The sequence below is a fragment of the Bombina bombina genome, chromosome 5, assembly GCF_027579735.1.
Source record: "Bombina bombina isolate aBomBom1 chromosome 5, aBomBom1.pri, whole genome shotgun sequence".
In the NCBI taxonomy this organism is placed as follows: Eukaryota; Metazoa; Chordata; class Amphibia; order Anura; family Bombinatoridae; genus Bombina; species Bombina bombina.
Genome location: NC_069503.1, coordinates 380,473,620 through 380,497,671, shown reverse-complemented (window position 1 = coordinate 380,497,671; position 24,052 = coordinate 380,473,620). Strand labels below are relative to the sequence as shown.

General features: G+C 39.2%; 1 protein-coding gene across 3 annotated transcripts in view; it reads left to right on the top strand.

The window, feature by feature from the left end:
- Positions 1-24,052, top strand: part of TBC1D5 (TBC1 domain family member 5) — a 1,730,009-nt gene that overhangs the window by 1,418,405 nt on the left and 287,552 nt on the right. For all 3 annotated transcript variants that reach the window (XM_053714215.1, XM_053714214.1, XM_053714216.1), the window contains 2 exons: positions 7,252-7,337; positions 14,419-14,708. In XM_053714215.1, coding sequence (XP_053570190.1) covers positions 7,252-7,337; positions 14,419-14,708 — 376 coding nt within the window. The remainder of the gene's footprint in view (positions 1-7,251; positions 7,338-14,418; positions 14,709-24,052) is intronic.

Below are 24,052 nucleotides of genomic sequence, written 5' to 3'. Positions count from 1 at the left end.
CTGTTCCTTTAACCCCTTAAGGACCAGCGACGTACCCTGTCTTTCTATGGGGATTGATATTTTGATAGCGCAGTCTCGCCACCAGCGGCAAGATCACACTATTCCAGGAGGCCTACTAGAGGAAGGTCAAAATAGCACGGTTTTGCCACTGGTGGCAAGACCTGTGCTATTATGGTTTGAAGAACCCTTAACAACCAGCAACATACAGGGTACAACTAACAAAGTAATTGTAATAGGATATACAATTAAGTATAGGTAGTTCTAATCTGCGTTTGAAATAATAACTCTGTTGAATTGAAATGGTAAAGTAAGAGATATAAAGTAATAATTTAATATCATTCACACTATTATCTTTATTAAAAAAATATATTAAAAAAAAGGAGAAAAAGAAAATGATCATGCATACAAGTGGCTTGAGCTCAAATTAAAAACACTTAAACCAAGATCAATAATGGACTTCCCATCTAAGTTATTAGAACTTGTATAATGTTAAATTGTAACAGCCAGCAGAAAAAATATCAATATCAACTAAGTCCTTACAATCCGAGAACTAACGTTAAGTTATCTTTACAATTTTAAGCTAACTGCTAGGCTGAGATATCCACATAAAATATAGGGAATCTTATTTTATAACATTATAAGCAAGTTAAAAAAACGGAGAGACAGAGCTTCTCCAAAGAACCCCTGACGTGTGTTTTAACAAAAAGCTCCCTCTGAGGAAGCGTTTTTGTGAAACGCGTCAGGGTTTCTTTGTCCACAGAGACTGTTGTCTTTTCATTAAAGGTCCGGCTGAGTTATCTGAGCGTTCAGTTGCATTTTGTGCTCGGAGTAAAGCCGCACAAACTTTTTCTATCTTGTGGATCTTCTGGAGAGTAACTTAGTAGGGCGTGCAAAAGAACCAAGTGCACTCAGTTCATTAAGAGACCGTGTGTCTTCCTTTCCTTTGAATATAACACAAATATATGAGAAAGTGTCCTTATTATATTGTTATTGAGACAATGTTGCTAGTTGCTTTGACTTTAGCTCTTTGTCATTTCTCTGTTTCACAGTTATTATGTGCTCCCAGTGAGTATTTTCCAGTGGATTAATTTCACTGCACCTGTTTTCCGCTGTTTTATATACAAATAAACAGATTTTTGTGCAGCATTGGTCACACTTTGGCTTTTTGTATATTTTTCAACAAGCCCTTCTTCTATATGGTATATGTTTATTAATATATATATATATATATATATATATATATATATATATATTCACAGTATATACATAGATAGATAAACCCACATATCTATCCATCCATCTATCTATCTATCTATCTATCTATCTATATATATATATATATATATATATATATATATATATATATATACACACACACAAATATAATATACATACATATATATATTTGCATACGAAGAGAGAACCGCTCAACCAGGAACAAATAACAGCTCATCAGCTACTTCTATGGCGATTTACCACCCGGAAGCAGCCTCTTGTAGACCAGTGTGCTTTTCACAGAGGAAAACTTTCCTGAAGTATATCAGTCTGATCTCGCCAAGTAAGGTCAGTTCAGCCCCGAAATACCAGGCAATTCTCCTCTGAACAAGGAACATGAAAACCCCAGACGATCGTTTCGGCCTCCTATGGGCCTCGTCAGTGAGGTGCAGCCACATTCCTCTAAGCACACTGGGCAAGGAGTCCACGTCTGGTTTCCCCCATCACCCATAGAGAGACTTCCCCAGGGTCATATTAAATTGCATACGAAGAGAGAAGCGCTCAACCAGGAATGAACAAAACTGTATTACAGTTATATGCTCCCAGTGAGTATTTTCCAGTGGATTAATTTCACTGCACCCGTTTTCCTCTGTTTTATATACAAATAAACAGCATTGGTCACGCTTTGGCTTTTTGTATATATTTTTCAACAAGCCCTTCTTCTATATGGTATATGTTTATTAAAATATATATATATATATATATATATTCACAGTATATACATAGATAGATAAAACCACATATCTATCTATATATACATACATACATATATATATATATACACACACACACACAAATATAATATACATACACATACATATATATATATATATTTGCATACGAAGAGAGAAGCGCTCTACCAGGAACGAACAATGGCTCATCAGCTAGTTCTATGGGGATTTACCACCTGGAAGCAGCCTCTTTTAGACCAGTGTGCTTTTCACAAAGGAAAACTTTCCTGAAGTATATCAGTCTGATCCCGCCAAGTAAGGTCAGTCCAGCCCCAAAATACCAAGCAATTCTCCTCTGAACAAGGAACATGACAACCCCAGACGATCGTTTCGGCCTCCTATGGGCCTCGTCAGTGAGGTGCAGCCACATTCCTCTAAGCACACTGGGCAGTTTAGCAATTTTTCTGTGGAATAAAACAGAAAGAGCAGAGATTTGTCCTTTCAAAGCACTTGCAGACAAACCTTTATCCAAACCATCCTGAAGAAACTGTAAAATTCTAGGAATTCTAAAAGAATGCCAAGAGAATTTATGAGAAGAACACCGTGAAATGTAAGTCTTCCAAACTCGATAATAAATCTTTCTAGAAACAGATTTACGAGCCTGCAACATAGTTTTAATCACTGAGTCAAAGAAACCTCTATGACTAAGCATTCAATTTCCATACCTTCAAATTTAATGATTTGAGATCCTGATGGAAAAACGGACCTTGAGATAGAAGGTCTGGTCTTAATGGAAGTGGCCAAGGTTGGCAACTGGACATCCGAACAAGATCCGCATACCAAAACCTGTGAGCCCATGCTGGAGCCACCAGCAGCACAAACGATTGCTCCATGATGATATTGGAAATCACTCTTGGAAGGAGAAATATAGGCGGAAAAATATAGGCAGGTTGATAACTCCAAGGAAGTGTCAATGCATCCACTGCTTCCGCCTGAGGATCCCTGGACCTGGACAGGTACCTGGGAAGTTTCTTGTTTAGATGAGATGCCATCAGATCTATTTATGGAAGCCCCCACATCTGAACAATGTGAAAAAACACATCTGGGTGATGAGACCACTCTCCCAGATGTAAAGTTTGACGACTGAGATAATCCGCTTCCCAATTGTCTATACCTGGGATATGAACAGCAGAAATTAGACAGGAGCTGGATTCTGCCCATACAAGTATCCGGGATACTTCTTTCATAACCTGAGGACTGCGAGTCCCACCCTGATGATTGACATATGCCACAGTTGTGACATTGTCTATCTGAAAAAAAATAAACGGCTCTCTCTTTGGTAGGGGCCAAAACTGAAGGTCTCTGAGAATCGCACAGAGTTCCAAAATATTGATTGTTAATCTCGCCTCTTGAGATTTCCAAACCCCTTGTGCTCTCAGAGATCCCCAGACAGCTCCCTAACCTGAAAGACTCGCATCTGTTGTGATCACGGTCCAGGTTGGACGAACAAAAGAGGCCCCTTGAACTATACGATGGTGATCTAACCACCAAGTCAGAGATAGTCGAACATTGGGAATTAAGGATATTAATTGTGATATCCTTGTATAATCCCTGCACCATTGGTTTAGCATACAAAGTTGAAGAGGTCTCATGTGAAAACGAGCAAAGGGAATTGCGTCCGATGCTGCAGTCAAGAGACCTAAAACCTCCATGCACATTGCTACTGAAGGGAATGACTGAGACTGAAGGTTCCGACAGGCTGCAACCAACTTCAAACGTCTCTTGTCTGTTAGAGACAAAGTCATGGATACTGAATCTATCTGGAAACCTAAAAAGGTTATCCTTGTCTGAGGAATCAAGGAACTTTTTGGTAAATTGATCCTCCAACCATGTTCTTGAAGAAACAACACTAATTGATTTGTGTGAGATTCTGCAGAACGTAAAGACTGAGCAAGTACCAAGATATCGTCCAAATAAGGAAACACCGCAATACCCCGCTCTCTGATTACAGAGAGAAGGGCACCGAGAACCTTTGAAAAGATCCCTGGAGCTGTCGGTAGGCCAAAAGGAAGAGCAACAAATTGGTAATGCTTGTCTAGAAAAGAGAATCTCAGGAACTGATAGTGATCTAGATGAATCGGAATATGAAGATATGCATCCTGTAAGTCTATTGTGGACATATAATGCCCTTGCTGAACAAAAGGCAGAATAGTCCTTATAGTCACCATTTTGAATGTTGGTACTCTTACAAAACGATTCAAGAATTTTAGATCCAGAACTGGTCTGAATGAATTTTCTTTCTTTGGGACAATGAACAGATTTGAATAAAACCCCAGACCCTGTTCCTGAAAAGGAACCGGCATGATTACCCCAGATAACTCCAGGTCTGAAACACACTTCAGGAAAGCCTGTGCTTTCATTGGGTTCACTGGAATGCGTGAGAGAAAGAAACTTCTCACAGGCGGTCTTACTCTGAAACCTATTCTGTACCTCTGGGAGACAAGGTTCTGAATCCAATGATTTTGGACTTAATTCATCCAAACATCTTTGAAAAATTTTAATCTGCCCCCTACCAGCTGAGCTGGAATGAGGGCCGCACCTTCATGCGGACTTGGGGGCTGGTTTAGATCTCTTAAATGGCTTGGATTTATTCCAGATTGAGGAAGGCTTCCAATTGGAAACAGATTTCTTAGAGGAAGGATTAGGTTTCTGTTCCTTATTTTGTCGAAAGGCACGAAAACGATTAGAAGCTTAAAATTTACCCTTAGATTTTTTATCCTGAGGCAAATAAGCTCCCTTCCCCCCAGTAACAGTTGAAATTATAGAATACAACTGAGAACCAAATAATTTATTACCTTGGAAAGAAAGAGATAGCAAAGTCGATTTAGAAGTCATATCAGCATTCCAAGATTTAAGCCATAAAGCTCTTCTAGCTAAAATAGCTAAAGACATATATCTAACATCAATTCTGATGATATCAAAAATGGCATCACAAATGAAATTATTAGCATGTTGATTTAATTTAACAATGCTATACACATTATGATCTGATACTTGTTGCGCTAAAGTTTCCAACCAAAAAGTTGAATCAGCTGCAACATCAGCCAAAGAAATAGCAGGCCTAAGAAGATGACCTGAACATAAATAAGCTTTCCTTAGAAAAGATTCAAGCTTCCTATCTAAAGGATCTTTAAAAAAAGTACTATCTTCCGTAGGAATAGTAGTACGCTTGGCAAGAGTAGAGATGGCCCCATCAACTTTGGGGATCTTAACCCAAAACTCTAATCTATCAGTAGGCAAAGGATACTATTTTTAAACCTTGAAGAAGGAGTAAAAGAAGTACCCAGTCTATTCCATTCCTTAGAAATCATATGTGAAATAGCATCAGGAACTGGAAAAACTACATGAGGTTTATAAACCAAATTTAAACGTTTACTAGTTTTATTATCAAGATTACTAGTCTCCTCCATATCTAATGCAATCAACACTTCCTTTAATAAAGAACGAATATACTCCATTTTAAATAAATAAGAGGATTTGTCAGTGTCAATATCTGAAGTAGGATCCTCTGAATCAGACAGATCCTCATTAGAGATAGATGAATCAGTATGTTGTCGGTCATTTGAAATTTCATCATCTCTATGAGAAGTTTTAAAATACCTCTTACGTTTATTAGAAGGCGGAATAGCAGACAAAGCCTTCTGAATGGAATCAGAAACAAATTCTCTTAAATTTACAGGAATATACTGAGCATTAGATGTTGACGGACCAGCAGCAGGTAATGAACTACTACTGATGGAAACATTATTGGCATGTAAAAGTTTATCATGACAACTATTACAAACCACAGCTGGAGGAACAGTTACCACAAGTTTACAACAAATGCACTTAGCTTTGGTAGAACCGACATCAGGCAGCAGAATTCCAGTAGCAGATTCTGAGACAGGATCAGATTGAGACATCTTGCAATATGTAAGAGAAAAAATAACATATAAAGCAAAATTATCAATTTCCTTATGACAGTTTCAGGAATGGGGAAAAAAGCAAAAGCATAGGCCTCTGACATTGAAAAAAAGACCAGAGGCAAAAGGAATGGGATTTTAAATAATGAAAATATTTGTGCCAAGTATGACGCACAACAAACAGAAAAAATATTTTTTGGCGCCAAAAACGTCCGGAACTAAACACGAGCGTCATAGATGACGCAACCTCGTGAAACACCCGGCGCCAACTAAGACGCCGGAAATTACGAATTTGCGTCAACAGACGTAATTTTCGCACCAATAAAGTATCGCACCAAGAATGACGCAATAAATTATAGCATTTTGCGCTCTCTCGCGAGTCTAATACAGCCCGCACCTAGAAAAAAGTCAATTTGAAAACCCCAGGTAAGAATTTTTTTTATTTTTTTTTTTAAAAAATTCCATTTCCCAGATATGAAACTGACAGTCTGCAAAAAGGAAATATACTGATAAACCTGAATCATGGTAAATATAAGTACAAACATATATTTATAACTTTATATATAAACCATAGCTGAGAGTGTCTTAAGTAAATGACACTCATCCACATATAGCCGATAGCCAAACCAGTACTGAAACAAGAATCAGTAGAGGTAATGGTATATAAGAGTATATCGTCAATCTAAAAAGGGAAGTAGGAGATGAATCTCTGCGACCGATAACAGAGAACCTATTAAATAGATCCCCGTTAGGATGACCATTGCATTCAATAGGTGATACTCCCTTCACATCCCTCTGACATTCACTGCACTCTGAGAGGAACCGGGCTTCAAAAAATGCTGAGAAGCGCATATCAACGTAGAAATCTAGCACAAACTTACTTCACCACCTCCATAGGAGGCAAAGTTTCTAAAACTGAATTGTGGGTGTGGTGAGGGGTGTATTTATAGGCATTTTGAGGTTTGGGAAACTTTTCCCCTCCTGGTAGGATTGTATATCCCATACGTCACTAGCTCATGGACTCTTGCCAATTACATGAAAGAAAACATATATATATATATATATATATATATATATATATATATATATACACACACAAATATAATATACATACACATACATATACAGTATATATATATATACACACACACAAATATAATATATATATAATCTGCACTGAGTGTGTTTGTTTTATTTTAATAGAAATAGAAACTTTAATAAAAATAGATATTAATAACCTTATAAGCTAGAAATACAATTTTCACTTTTAGCATTGAATGGAATGTGCTGATTGTGTGATATTTCCTTAATTAATTAAACTTTTTTTTTGTTTTTAACCACAGAGAAACCCCCGACCAGTCAGCTATCAGTTTCATCAGAATTTAGACTACTACAGAGCACGCGGATTAGACTTAATGAACAAATCTCGGTAAGTGATGCACTAACATATTTTTTTTTTTTTTTTATCCCTTTCACTCTGCTTAGTGTTTAATTCAATTTAAAGTTCCTAGTATGATCCACAAGGGCTTTTTTATAGCTTTTCATTTTTGAAATATATTGTGTTTATGGCTGTGAACCATGGAGGTATTTGGAATCACATTTACTGGCACTGTGTTTCTCAAGTACCCCCCAACAGACCAGGTTTTTATTATAGGTGAAGTAATCAGCTGATGGGTGAGAGCAGGTTAGTAACCATTGTAATACTGATCAGCTGATTACTATCCTGTGCACTGGTTCAGCTATAATGAAAACTTGGCCTGTCGGGGGTACTTGAGGACCGCCGTTGAGAAACACTGTATTACACCACTGCTTGTATGTACCACAAAGTTAATTGATGTTGCAGTAAAACATTTATGATCACAAGGTACCATACGTTTGAAAACATATCTTCTTCATCACTGAGCTGGAGGCTGGAGCAGAGTCTTATGGTTCATGAAAGGAGAAGTGGAATTGGGGCTTTTTGTCAGAGTAGTTTATGGGTCCATATGATCCAAGGGAAGTAGCTGTGTGATCAAGGCCATGACCTCTATTCTAGACAGTGTTTAGAAGGTTCCTATTCTCATTTCTCTTGTTAAGTGTATCCAGTCCACGGATCATCCATTACTTATGGGATATTAACTCCTCCCCAACAGGAAGTGCAAGAGGATTCACCCAGCAGAGCTGCTATATAGCTCCTCCCCTAACTGCCATTACCAGTCATTCTCTTGCACCCAACAAATAGATAGGATGTGTGAGAGGACTGTGGTGATTATACTTAGTTTCATACCTTCAATCAAAAGTTTGTTATTTTATAATAGCACCGGAGTGTGTTATTCCTTCTCTGGTAGAATTTGAAGAAGAATCTACCTGAGTTTTTCTATGATTTTAGCCGGAGTAGTTAAGATCATATTGCTGTTTCTCAGCCATCTGAGGAGAGGTAAACTTCAGATCAGGGGACAGCGGGCAGATTAATCTGCAAAGAGGTATGTAGCAGCTTATTATTTTCTGACAATGGAATTGATGAGAAAATTCTGCCATACCGATATAATGTAAACTCAGCCTTAAATGCAGTAGCAGCAACTGGTATCAGGCTGTCATGTATGTATATTTTACACTTCAGTATTCTGGGGAATGGCACTTCACTGGAATTATACTGTATGCATAAAACTTTAGCCTAATTTGCAGGGACTAGCAACAGGCTTTTTAATAACACTCAATTTATTAATGTTAAACGTTTTTTGCTGGCATGTAAAATCGTTTAATTTTCTGAGGTACTGGGTGAAAAAATGTTTTGGGCACTATTTTTTTCCACTTGGCAGTCGTTTTATTTAATTTATGACAGTTTACTGATCTCTCTCACTGTTATGTGTGAGGGGGAGGGGCCTTTTTTGGTGCTTTTGCTACACATCAAAAAATTCAGTCAGAAGTTTATTGTCTTCCCTGCATGATCCTTTTCATCTCTACAGAACTCAGGGGTCTTCAAAACTTGTTTTGAGGGAGGTAATCACTCACAGCAGAGCTGTGAGATTGTAGTTGACTGTGATAAAAAAACGTTTATTTCTGTATTTTTTTTCTGCTATCAGGGTTAGTTATCCTTTGCTAATGGGAGCAATCCTTTGCTAAAATTGTGTTTTTTACAAAGATTTGATGCTATAACTTTTCAGTTTATTAATTTTCAACTGTCATAACTTTTTCTGTGCTTCTTATAGGCACAGTACGTTTTCATATTATAGTAAATTACTTGAAAAGTATTTCCAAGTTGCTAGTTTATTTGCTAGTGTGTTAAACATGTCTGATTCAGAGGAAGATATCTGTGCTATATGTGCTAAAGCCAAAGTGGAGCCCAATAGAAATTTATGTACTAACTGTATTGATGCTACTTTAAATAAAAGTCAATCTGTACAAATTGAACATATTTCACCAAACAACGAGGGGAGAGTTATGCCGACTAACTCGCCTCACGTGTCAGTACCTGCATCTCCCGCTCGGGAGGTGCGTGATATTGTAGCGCAGAGTACATCTGGGCGGCCATTTCAAATCACATTACAGGATATGGCTACTGTTATGACTGAAGTTTTGGCTAAATTACCAGAACTAAGAGGTAAGCGTGATCACTCTGGGGTGAGAACAGAGTGCGCTGATAATATTAGGGCCATGTCAGACACTGCGTCACAATTTGCAGAACATGAGGACGGAGAGCTTCATTCTGCGGGTGACGGTTCTGATCCAAACAAACTGGATTCAGATATTTCAAATTTTAAATTTAAGCTGGAAATCCTCCGTGTATTACTAGGGGAGGTGTTAGCGGCTCTGAATGATTGTAACACAGTTGCAATACCAGAGAAAATGTGTAGGTTGGATAAATATTTTGCGGTACCGGCGAGTACTGACGTTTTTCCTATACCTAAGAGACTTACTGAAATTGTTACTAAGGAGTGGGATAGACCCGGTGTGCCGTTCTCACCCCCTCCGATATTTAGAAAGATGTTTCCAATAGACGCCACCACACGGGACTTATGGCAAACGGTCCCTAAGGTGGAGGGAGCAGTTTCTACTTTAGCTAAGCGTACCACTATCCCGGTGGAGGATAGCTGTGCCTTTTCAGATCCAATGGATAAAAAGTTAGAGGATTACCTTAAGAAAATGTTTGTTCAACAAGGTTTTATATTGCAACCTCTTGCATGCATTGCGCCTGTCACGGCTGCAGCAGCATTTTGGTTTGAGTCTCTGGAAGAGACACTTGAATCAGCTCCATTAGATGAGATTACACACAAGCTTAAAGCCCTTAAGTTAGCTAACTCATTTATTTCAGATGCCGTAGTACATTTAACTAAACTTACGGCTAAGAATTCCGGATTCGCCATTCAGGCACGCAGAGCACTGTGGCTAAAATCCTGGTCAGCTGACGTTACTTCTAAATCTAAATTGCTTAATATACCTTTCAAAGGGCAGACCTTATTCGGGCCCGGGTTGAAAGAAATTATCGCTGACATTACAGGAGGTAAAGGCCATGCCCTGCCTCAAGACAGAGCCAAACCTAAGGCTAGACAGTCTAATTTTCGTTCCTTTCGTAATTTCAAAGCAGGAGCAGCATCAACTTCCTCTGCACCAAAACAGGAAGGAGCTGTTGCTCGCTACAGACAAGGCTGGAGACCTAACCAGTCCTGGAACAAGGGCAAGCAGGCCAGGAAACCTGCTGCTGCCCCTAAGACAGCATGAATCGAGGGCCCCCGATCCGGGAACGGATCTAGTGGGGGGCAGACTTTCTCTCTTCGCCCAGGCTTGGGCAAGAGATGTCCAGGATCCCTGGGCGTTAGAGATCATATCTCAGGGATACCTTCTAGACTTCAAATTCTCTCCCCCAAGAGGGAGATTTCATCTGTCAAGGTTGTCAACAAACCAAATAAAGAAAGAGGCGTTTCTACGCTGCTTACAAGATCTTTTATTAATGGGAGTGATCCATCCGGTTCCGCGGTCGGAACAAGGACAAGGGTTTTACTCAAATCTGTTTGTGGTTCCCAAAAAAGAGGGAACTTTCAGGCCAATCTTGGATTTAAAGATCCTAAACAAATTCCTAAGAGTTCCATCGTTCAAAATGGAAACTATTCGGACAATTTTACCCATGATCCAAAAGGGTCAGTACATGACCACAGTGGATTTAAAGGATGCTTACCTTCACATACCGATTCACAAAGATCATTACCGGTATCTAAGGTTTGCCTTTCTAGACAGGCATTACCAGTTTGTAGCTCTTCCATTCGGATTGGCTACGGCTCCGAGAATCTTCACAAAGGTTCTGGGTGCTCTTCTGGCGGTACTAAGACCGCGAGGAATTGCGGTAGCTCCGTACCTAGACGACATTCTGATACAAGCTTCAAGCTTTCAAACTGCCAAGTCTCATAGAGAGTTAGTACTGGCATTTCTAAGGTCGCATGGATGGAAGGTGAACGAAAAGAAGAGTTCTCTCTTTCCACTCACAAGAGTTCCCTTCTTGGGGACTCTTATAGATTCTGTAGAAATGAAGATTTACCTGACAGAAGACAGGTTAACAAAGCTTCAAAATGCATGCCGTGTCCTTCATTCCATTCAACACCCGTCAGTAGCTCAATGCATGGAGGTGATCGGCTTAATGGTAGCAGCAATGGACATAGTACCCTTTGCACGCCTACATCTCAGACCGCTGCAATTGTGCATGCTAAGTCAGTGGAATGGGGATTACTCAGACTTGTCCCCTACTCTGAATCTGGATCAAGAGACCAGAAATTCTCTTCTATGGTGGCTTTCTCGGCCACATCTGTCCAGGGGGATGCCATTCAGCAGTAAATACCAATAAACATTCTGGAATTGAGAGCAGTTCTCAATGCCCTTCTGGCTTGGCCCCAGTTAACAACTCGGGGGTTCATCAGGTTTCAATCGGACAACATCACGACTGTAGCTTACATCAACCATCAGGGAGGGACAAGAAGCTCCCTAGCAATGATGGAAGTATCAAAGATAATTCGCTGGGCAGAGTCTCACTCTTGCCACCTGTCAGCAATCCACATCCCGGGAGTGGAGAACTGGGAGGCGGATTTCTTAAGTCGTCAGACTTTTCATCCGGGGGAGTGGGAACTTCATCCGGAGGTCTTTGCCCAAATACTTCGACGTTGGGGCAAACCAGAGATAGATCTCATGGCGTCTCGACAGAACGCCAAGCTTCCTCGTTACGGGTCCAGATCCAGGGATCCGGGAGCGGTTCTGATAGATGCTTTGACAGCACCTTGGACCTTCGGGATGGCTTATGTGTTTCCACCCTTCCCGATGCTTCCTTGATTGATTGCCAGAATCAAACAGGAGAGAGCATCAGTGATTCTAATAGCGCCTGCATGGCCACGCAGGACTTGGTATGCAGATCTAGTGGACATGTCATCCTGTCCACCTTGGTCGCTACCTCTGAAACAGGACCTTCTGATCCAGGGTACACAAACGTCTGTCAGAAGTTCCGGACGTTCAAGCTTTTTGTCAGGCTTTAGCTAGGATCAAGCCTGTGTTTAAAACTGTTGCTCCACCATGGAGTTTGAACTTAGTTCTTAATGTTTTACAGGGGGTTCCGTTTGAACCCCTTCATTCCATTGATATCAAGTTGTTATCTTGGAAAGTTCTGTTTTTAATGGCGATTTCCTCGGCTCGAAGAGTCTCTGAGTTATCTGCCTTACATTGTGATTCTCCTTATCTGATTTTTCATTCAGACAAGGTAGTTCTGCGTACTAAACCTGGGTTCCTACCTAAGGTGGTCACTAACAGGAATATCAATCAAGAGATTGTGGTTCCATCTTTGTGTCCTAATCCTTCTTCGAAAAAGGAACGTCTGCTACACAATCTAGATGTAGTCCGTGCCCTGAAATTTTATCTACAGGCAACTAAGGATTTTCGACAAACGTCTTCCCTGTTTGTCGTTTATTCTGGTCAGAGGAGAGGTCAAAAAGCTTCGGCTACCTCTCTCTCCTTTTGGCTTCGTAGCATAATATGGTTAGCCTATGAGACTTCTGGACAGCAGCCTCCTGAAAGAATTACAGCACATTCTACTAGAGCTGTGGCTTCCACTTGGGCCTTTAAGAATGAGGCTTCTGTTGAACAGATTTGCAAGGCTGCAACTTGGTCTTCTCTTCATACTTTTTCCAAATTTTACAAATTTGACACTTTTGCTTCTTCGGAGGCTGTTTTTGGGAGAAAGGTTCTTCAGGCAGTGGTTCCTTCCGTATAAAGAGCCTGCCTGTCCCTCCCGTCATCCGTGTACTTTAGCTTTGGTATTGGTATCCCATAAGTAATGGATGATCCGTGGACTGGATACACTTAACAAGAGAAAACATAATTTATGCTTACCTGATAAATTTATTTCTCTTGTAGTGTATCCAGTCCACGGCCCGCCCTGTCACTTTAAGGCAGGTAATTTTTCCATTAAACTACAGTCACCACTGCACCCTATGGTTTTCCTTTCTCTGCATGTTTTCGGTCGAATGACTGGTAATGGCAGTTAGGGGAGGAGCTATATAGCAGCTCTGCTGGGGGAATCCTCTTGCACTTCCTGTTGGGGAGGAGTTAATATCCCATAAGTAATGGATGATCCGTGGACTGGATACACTACAAGAGAAATAAATTTATCAGGTAAGCATAAATTATGTTTTTGTGAAAACACAACATATCAAGTTAGGGAAAGCAGCAGGAGGAAAGGTGGATTAGAGATCCCAAACTGGGCCCATCATGAAAAGGTCAGAAGTTTTTGATATAAATGTGGTAGTTATAGTCTGAGCGGTACATGCATTAATGATTTGTTCCTATGAATAATTTGTTAATATGCCCACGGGTAGTGGTATTTAACTCTTTTCTGAGCCGGCTTTATTCATTTGAAAGTGCAACAAACATAGATCTATGCAAATCGAGATCTTTGTGTGTTGCACTTTCAAACAAACAATACCAGCTCTAAAAATAGCCAAATGCTGCTACCTGCAGCCATATTCGTCATCACAAACGCACATTTTGTATAGTATATTTTAGCACACTATATATCAGTATTGTACTGCATTGTACAAAGAAAATGTTTTGAGAGCATTGAAAACTAATATTGTTTGCAAAATTTGCAATGCTTTGCAGCACAGGGACTCACCCCTTTAAAAGCTGCAGTGAGGAAATGCTTTAGATCTATATACAGATGAGTAAATTTGATGCAGAGAAGAAGGGGGCTTTGTGTAATGTAGCAAGGGAGAGGTAAATGATTAGTATGGAATGGGGAAGTAAGAGGGCAAATATAAATTACCAGATAGCGCGACTGGCCTTAGCTTGGACACTGCCTTACTATTTACTGATTGTCCATCTTACCCCAAACTGTCTTTTTACTTTACTTACTATTTTGTCAATGAAAGTGACTAGATAAAAACTAATACATGCTTAGTTTGCTAAAACAGAGATAAATACAATAGATAAAATCATAGTGAAGTATTGTGATATATTTGTGTCATATATATTTATAATTGTTTTTTTGTTTTTTTCCCCAGTGCAAACTCAAAGACTGTACCATTGAACATAAACAAAGTATCAAGCAGTTTGCTGAGCTTCGGTCGGAAGTTAATTGGCCCTTCTATCCCCACTGGCGGGGCAATGAGCCCTATGACCTCTTCACCAATCAGCAGCGGGAGCAGCAATAGCAGCAGAATTAGTCATTCATCCGCTATGATCACCCAGTCCGTTATTGAGCCCAGCCCATCGCATGCACCACAGACTCAGCAGATACAACAAAACCAGCGTCTGATGAAATCTGAGAGTATGCCAGTGCAGCTGAGCAAAGGTAAGCTTGTGCGTGAGCAAAATACTAAAGATACCAGAGAGGGTTTGCAGAGAGTCCTTGGCTGTAGGAATAACTTAATCTATTACAGACACCAGAGAGGGTTTGCAGAGAGTCCTTGGTTGTAGGAATAACTTAATCTATTACAGACACCAGAGATGGTTTGCAGAGAGTTCTTGGTTGTAGGAATAACAATCTATTACATACACCAGAGAGGGTTTGCAGAGAGCCCTTGGTTGTAGGAATAACTTAATCTATTATAGACACCAGAGAGGGTTTGCAGAGAGCCCTTGGTTGTAGGAATAACTTAATCTATTACAGACACCAGAGAGGGTTTGCAGAGAGTCCTTGGTTGTAGGAATAACTTAATCTATTACAGACACCAGAGTGGGTTTGCAGAGAGTCCTTGGTTGTAGGAATAACTTAATCTATTACAGACACCAGAGATGGTTTGCAGAGAGTTCTTGGTTGTAGGAATAACTTAATCTATTACAGACACCAGAGAGGGTTTGCAGAGAGTCCTTGGTTGTAGGAATAACTTAATCTATTACAGACACCAGAGAGGGTTTGCAGAGAGCCCTTAGTTGTAGGAATAACTTAATCTATTACAGACACCAGAGAGGGTTTGCAGAGAGTCCTTGGTTGTAGGAATAACTTAATCTATTACAGACACCAGAGAGGGTTTGCAGAGGGTTCTTGGTTGTAGGAATAACTTAATCTATTATAGACACCAGAGAGGGTTTGCAGAGAGCCCTTGGTTGTAGGAATAACTTAATCTATTAAAGACACCAGAGAGGGTTTGCAGAGAGTCCTTGGTTGTAGGAATAACTTAATCTATTACAGACACCAGAGAGGGTTTGCAGAGAGTCCTTGGTTGTAGGAATAACTTAATCTATTACAGACACCAGAGTGGGTTTGCAGAGAGTACTTGGTTGTAGGAATAACTTAATCTATTACAGACACCAGAGATGGTTTGCAGAGAGTTCTTGGTTGTAGGAATAACTTAATCTATTACAGACACCAGAGAGGGTTTGCAGAGAGTCCTTGGTTGTAGGAATAACTTAATCTATTACAGACACCAGAGAGGGTTTGCAGAGAGCCCTTAGTTGTAGGAATAACTTAATCTATTACAGACACCAGAGAGGGTTTGCAGAGAGTTCTTGGCTGTAGGAATAACTTAATCTATTACAGACACCAGAGATGGTTTGCAGTGAGTTCTTGGTTATAGGAATAACTTAATCTATTACAGACACCAGAGAGGGTTTGCAGAGAGTTCTTGGCTGTAGGAATAACTTAATCTATTTCAGACACCAGAGAGGGTTTGCAGAGAGTTCTTGGCTGTAGGAATAACTTAATCTATTACAGACACCAGAGAGGGTTTGCAGAGAGTTCTTGGTTGTAGGAATAACTTAATCTATTACAGAAACCAGAGAGGGTTTGCAGAGAGTTCTTGGCTGTAGGAATAACTTAATCTATTACAGAAACCAGAGAGGGTTTGCAGAGAGTTCTTGGCTGTAGGAATAACTTAATCTATTACAGACACCAGAAGAGAGGGTTTGCAGAGAGTTCTTGGCTGTAGGAATAACTTAATCTATTACAGACACCAGAGAGGGTTTGCAGAGAGTCCTTGGTTGTAGGAATAACTTAATCTATTACAGACACCAGAGAGGGTTTGCAGAGAGTTCTTGGCTGTAGGAATAATTTAATCTATTACAGACACCAGAGAGGGTTTGCAGAGAGTTCTTGGTTGTAGGAATAACTTAATCTATTACAGACACAAGAGAAGGTTTGCAGAGAGTTCTTGGTTGTAGGAATAACTTAATCTATTACAGACACCAGAGAGGGTTTGCAGAGAGTCCTTGGTTGTAGGAATAACTTAATCTATTACAGACACCAGAGAGGGTTTGCAGAGAGTTCTTGGTTGTAGGAATAACTAAATCTATTACAGACACCAGAGAGGGTTTGCAGAGAGTTCTTGGTTGTAGGAATAACTAAATCTATTACAGACACCAGAGAGGGTTTGCAGAGAGTTCTTGGTTGTAGGAATAACTTAATCTATTACAGACACCAGAGAGGGTTTGCAGAGAGTTCTTGGTTGTAGGAATAACTAAATCTATTACAGACACCAGAGATGGTTTGCAGAGAGTTCTTGGTTGTAGGAATAACAATCTATTACATACACCAGAGAGGGTTTGCAGAGAGTTCTTGGTTGTAGGAATAACAATCTATTACATACACCAGAGAGGGTTTGCAGAGAGTTCTTGGTTGTAGGAATAACTTAATCTATTACAGACACCAGAGATGGTTTGCAGAGAGTTCTTGGTTGTAGGAATAACTTAATCTATTATAGACACCAGAGATGGTTTGCAGAGAGTTCTTGGTTGTAGGAATAACTTAATCTATTATAGACACCAGAGATGGTTTGCAGAGAGTCCTTGGTTGTAGGAATAACTTAATCTATTACAGACACCAGAGAAGGTTTGCAGAGAGTCCTTGGTTGTAGGAATAACTTAATCTATTACAGACACCAGAGAGGGTTTGCAGAGAGTTCTTGGTTGTAGGAATAACTTAATCTATTACAGACACCAGAGAGGGTTTGCAGAGAGTTCTTGGTTGTAGGAATAACTTAATCTATTACAGACACCAGAGAGGGTTTGCAGAGTCCTTGGTTGTAAGAATAACTTAATCTATTACAGACACCAGAGAGGGTTTGCAGAGAGTTCTTGGTTGTAGGAATAACTTAATCTATTATAGACACCAGAGATGGTTTGCAGAGAGTTCTTGGTTGTAGGAATAACTTAATCTATTACAGACACCAGAGAGGGTTTGCAGAGAGTCCTTGGTTGTAGGAATAACTTAATCTATTACAGACACCAGAGAGGGTTTGCAGAGAGCCCTTAGTTGTAGGAATAACTTAATCTATTATAGACACCAGAGAGGGTTTGCAGAGAGTTCTTGGTTGTAGGAATAACTTAATCTATTATAGACAACAGAGAGGGTTTGCAGAGAGTTCTTGGTTTTAGGAATAACTTAATCTATTACAGATACCAGAGAGGGTTTGCAGAGAGTTCTTGGTTGTAGGAATAACTTAATCTATTACAGACACCAGAGAGGGTTTGCAGAGAGCCCTTGGTTGTAGGAATAACTTAATCTATTACAGACACCAGAGAGGGTTTGCAGAGAGTTCTTGGTTGTAGGAATAACAATCTATTATAGACACCAGAGAGGGTTTGCAGAGAGTTCTTGGTTGTAGGAATAACTTAATCTATTATAGACACCAGAGAGGGTTTGCAGAGAGTTCTTGGTTGTAGGAATAACTAAATCTATTACAGACACCAGAGAGGGTTTGCAGAGAGCCCTTGGTTGTAGGAATAACTAAATCTATTACAGACACCAGAGATGGTTTGCAGAGAGTCCTTGGTTGTAGGAATAACTTAATCTATTACAGACACCAGAGAGGGTTTGCAGAGAGTCCTTGGTTGTAGGAATAACTTAATCTATTACAGACACCAGAGATGGTTTGCAGAGAGTCCTTGGTTGTAGGAATAACTTAATCTATTACAGACACCAGAGAGGGTTTGCAGAGAGTTCTTGGTTGTAGGAATAACTTAATCTATTATAGACACCAGAGAGGGTTTGCAGAGAGTTCTTGGTTGTAGGAATAACTTAATCTATTATAGACACCAGAGAGGGTTTGCAGAGAGTTCTTGGTTGTAGGAATAACTTAATCTATTACAGACACCAGAGAGGGTTTGCAGAGAGCCCTTGGTTGTAGGAATAACTTAATCTATTATAGACACCAGAGAGGGTTTGCAGAGAGTTCTTGGTTGTAGGAATAACTTAATCTATTATAGACACCAGAGAGGGTTTGCAGAGAGTTCTTGGTTGTAGGAATAACTTAATCTATTATAGACACCAGAGAGGGTTTGCAGAGAGTCCTTGGTTGTAGGAATAACTTAATCTATTACAGACTCATTAGATATTGATCTTTTAACACAAGCTATAGCAATGAATTAACTGAATTTAAAATACTTAAAGGGACATAAAGTCAAAGTTAAACTTTATTATTCAGACAGATCATGTCATTTTAAACAACTTTCCATTTTACTTATATTAGCTAATTTGCGTTGTACTCTTGTTATCCCTTGGTAGGCTCAGGAGTAGCAATGCACTATTGGAAGTGGTCTGGGAATGACCAGATCAACTCAGGGTCCATTTGTGTGTCCGGGTTCAAGCTGAGTCAGGCCTGGACATGCAAATAGCAGGGTTTGGTAGGAAACAGTCACAACGTAAAGGGACATGAGACCCATTTTTTTTTCATGATTCAGATAGAGCATGTGATTTTAAACAACTTTCCAATTTACTTCTATTATCTAATTTGTTTTGTTCTATTCATATCCTTTTGTTGAAAAGGGATTCCTAGGTAGGCTCAGGAGCTTCATGACCCTTTAAAAGGTGACATTGTGCATTTGCAACCTACTGTACATGCCTACAATTATTTATCTTGTCAATTATTTATCTTGTGTGTGTGTGTGTATTTTTGCAGGAGTGTGTCTAAATCTGTGTGTAAATGTGTGTGTGTGAGTGTGTGTGTGCCTTTGTGTTTGTCAGTGTGTGTGAAAGAATGAGTTTGTGTGTGAGAGAATGTGTGTTAGTGTGTGTGTGAGAGCATTAGTGTCTTTGTGTATGTGTGTGTGAGAGGGTGAGCATGTGAGAGTGTGAGCATGAGTGATGTGAGAGTGTGAGTGTGTGTGAGATAGAGAGTATGAAGTGAGAGTGTGAATATATCTATGTGCTTGGACATTGCACTAATCAAGCAATGACTATGTGGTGTATTATATGGTCATGGTACTGGTTCCTGCCAGATACAATCCAGCCTCACTGCCGCCAGCAAAAAACATCCAAACATATTATTCTGAGTTAAATTATAGGAAACGGAGGCAAAATAAATATTAAAAGTGTACTGCCCCTTTATGCCTAACATATCATAACACTGCATCATATTCTGCAGATTATCTTTATAAAATAATTTTATTTCACTAGTGGTATTTAATAGTATAAAGTACAAATAAGTGATCAGCATCTGCATCTCTTTACTGCTACTCACCATAAGCACCATCAGATAGTAGCTCAGGTCATTTTCCCCAGTATAAAAATAAATATGTTATAGAGTTTATATCACAAAAACACTCTAACATCTATTGTTAAGTCCATATTTACCATGAGAACAATAAAGGAACATAACAGTGCACAATAAGAAGATGCTCTATTGTGTTGACTTGCATATTACATATTTGTAACCACTACAAACACACTACTTGGAGCTACCTAAACAGATCTGAGTAGCGAATAACAAGAGGCATACGTGTGTAGCCTGCTAGCCCCCAGTAGTGCATTGCTGCTCCAGAGCCTACCTAGGTATGCTTTTCAACAAAAGATTAGAAGAAAATGAAGTAAATTTGATAATAGAAGTTAATTGAAAAGTCCATGCCATATTTGAATCATGAAAGTTTAATTTTGCTTTCTATGATGTCCCTTTAAATGATTGCTTATGTCCTCTTAAACAGTATTCAAATGCTGGTGTAAATGTGATGCTTTATTTTTTAAACAAACCAAATCTATGTGATTAAATATGTTTTACATTTAAAGAAAATATAAAAACAATATCATAATCTCATTATTTACATTTCCAAAGTAAAACAAGATAACGTGTGCTACAGATTTATTAATGACTTTAAGGTAACATCTACCTAATATTCTAACTGTTTCTCCTTTGCACAAGTAATACATTTTGTTCTGCAACCTCCACACATTCAGTTTTTACCTTAATTTGTACATTTTCCATAAAATGCTATAAATACACAGAATGCAAAAGTGTATTGCTTATTCTTATTTTTTTATTATAGTTATTGTTTAATCACATATATTACAGTCATTTCATAAGTTACAAATATTTTTTCAGGAAAAGAGGTTACTGCTATATTAATGCCTATTGGCTTATAATGACAACTCCCGTGGCTTTATTAGTGGCAAGAGATAGCCCTGCCCCACACACACCTAACAAGAAATGGTTATTGTTTTTTGTTTGTTTCAACCCAAAACAGCCTTTAATAATAATACTCTTGTAGATGGAACAAAAAATATTTTATGAATTCAATGTTCCCTTAATGACTTAGTTTCTGTTCATCTTCCCAAAACAACACTATTTAGAATTACATACATACATTTAGCATTATAAATCAGCAACTAAGAATTCCAAATTATACTTTTTAATTGTCCTTTCTGTCTTTTATATACAAATTGTATTTAATATGCATTCTCTGTAGTTTCAAGAGATGCTTATTCCTTATTATTATTTGCTGTCATAGAAAAAAGACATTAAACAGAATACAAAATAAATTATTTTAAGTGAAATGTTAATAATGCCTGTTACATTTGCTAATCCTATGACACTTTGTAGAATCAATTTACCAATAAAAAACAAACTTCTATCCATAGAATATAAGCTACATTTATATTTCTTAGCATACCTCATTTGGGTGTGTGCCTTGACACAATAAGAGGGCATACGACATGCTAATGCTCTTTATGTGGCAGCACAGTTTTGCAATCTTTAGGCCAAACAGATACTTTCTTTCTTAAGGTGGTGAGAATCCACAAGCTCCTTACGTATGGGCATTCAACACCTGGCCTCCAGGAGGAGGCAAAGACATCCAACTCACAAGAGCTTTCAATCCATCCGACTTCCCTGTGGCTCCCAGTCTTTTTCTTTGCCTCCACAGGAATTGGTGAAGATTTGAGGTGCTCCAGTTTCCTATTTTGTCAGGGTTTTTAACCTTTTGTTCCTGATAGAATGCCACATTATGAAGAAAAGGGTAAAGAGGCATACTTGGGCTCAATAAAGTAAATCTCCTGTGGGGGGTTTTGTCAATAGCCTGCCACATGTGTTGTGGGGAATGGTCCTTTGCCTCCTCCTGTTTGGCCTTGTCATTGTACTCCTACGGAAATCCTCTGTTGTTCTATACAGCACTGGATGGGCGCTCTACTGCAGGCAGTAAGGCTATAGTTGGGTAAGCAGTAGAGTGGGTATCTTCTGAGTAAGTATACACACTTACATAGCCCACAAGCTAATTGTATGTACACTTAGAGAGTCCTCATAGCCATTGGAATAAGGTTAGCGCAGGCAGTTACAAGGGGCAGTATGTTTATGCACAATGTGTAGGTTTGTGCACATTTTAAGGGATAAGGGGATTTTGATATACATTGTGTGTTGATGCATACTTATACTTATAGGGAGTGGTTGTGTTTCAGGGGGGAAGTTGTTGTTTTTTTTTTGTTTTTTTTGTAGTGCACTTACCATTTCGATGTGTTTGCTTCTTCTGAGGATGCATTCGGCAGGAAGGTCCTCCAGGCAGTGGTGCTTCCTAAATAGGTGCCTGCCTCATTTTGCCTTAACCTTTTTTTTTCTCGTGGACTTTCACAGCTTGGGTATTGGATCCCATATGTATGGAACTTGTGGACTCTCACCACCATAGAACGAAAACATAATTGCTTATCTGATAAATTAATGTCTTTCTTGGTGGTGAGAGTACAAAAGACCCACCCAAGTTTATTTTATTTTTCTGGTTGGCGGCAGGTTTAGTTGCACCTCATTTATCCAGATTTTAAGTGGAGCGACTAAAAGCTCGCAGTTTCACTTTGCGCTAGAAATCATTAACCAGAGAAACGTTGCCCCAATTGCCCCGAAAATAAATAGGACAGTAGAGTATCATTAAATAAACATATGAGCATATTTATTTATTTTTTAATAAAAATCTGCACAAAGCAGATATAAGGGGTTAAAGTGAGGGGATGTGGGGTGTAAGAAAAAAAAGGCCTTTACATGGAGGTCATGTAAACATCTATATTTATGTGTTAATATGTGTATATACACATATAAACACATAAATATATATTCTTATACATATATATTTATTTATTGTTGGCCAACGCTGCACTAGGTGGTTTGCCATGTCTGTCAGTATCAAAACGAGGCTCCCATTAAAGCCTATGGAAGCGTGACGTCGCGTTTGCATTGCGCCACACTTGTATTACTGAGTAGAGCGCAAATATCGCGCTCGTGTAAGCTCAATATTGAGCTCCACTCTTAATCTAGCCCTTTGTCTTTTCTACTTTACTGTCCTTCTCCTGTGCTAGGATATACGTTTAGATTGGGAGGCACACAGAATTGGGAGGGCTTGAAAACTCTTTGGCAAGGCATTTGAATGGAAAGGGCTATAATGTATGTGTGTTCATTTATGGGAAAATACAAAAGAGAAATCAAGGAAAGTGTGACAGGACACTGTTCATTAAGTATGTATCACAGTAAATATAGGGACAAGGATTAACAATTGTTATCCAGATACTTTCTGCACCCCCTATGAGGAACCATAAACACACTGGGGAGGTGAAACAGTAGTGTACATCATGGGACTATAATTCCCAAAAGCTGGTGTAGCCAGGTGTCAGAGACTTCCTATCCCTGGAACGCTATGTTCCCACTATCTGTGTAACGCTGCTACTCTGTTAATGAGAGGTTTAAGCACGTACCTTTGTGGGTGTGGTATGTCACCCCACTCTCCTTCAACAAAACGGGAGAATGCTGTTGTAGCTAGGTATCCGTTCTGGCCAAGCCCTCTGCTGCTCTTTAAATCCAAGCTAGCTGCACGGCTTCTCTGTCTCCAAGTAGATGCGTCCCGTTGTGAACTCTGCTCTGGAGTATGACGTCACAAAGGGGGTTTGTGCGTTCCTTGTCCCAAAGCACCAACGAGCTAGGAGTACCGGTAGTAAGGTACATCAGTCAAAGAAAGGAAGACTCCTGCTCTTAAAGTAAAACTTGACCTTTAATGGGTAATTTAAAAGATGACAGCATCCAACGAAAAATACAAGCGGTGGGATGTGCAGCACAGCACACTTATGCGTTTGTCATTTAGCCGTATTCATAGTTTTACTTTAAGAGCACTGATGTTCATATATGTGTACATACATGTGAATTTATGTGTTTATATATGTATATATCCAAAGTCCTGAAGATAGCACAAAGCCATTTTACTTTCAACTTGAAATTATTATTTATTCCAATCTCTTCATTTTTTAAAAGAAGAAATTAACTTTTAGACCAGTTCTGGGTCTAAAAGCTCTGAACAACATAATAGATCTCCTACTTTCAAAATGGAGACTATTCGGATGCTTACCTTCATGTTCCTATTCAAAGGGAACATTATCAGTTCATAAGGTTGCTTTACCATTTAGCCTGGCTACAGCTCTCAGAATATTCTCAAAGGTTCTGGGTACCCTTTTGTCTGTGA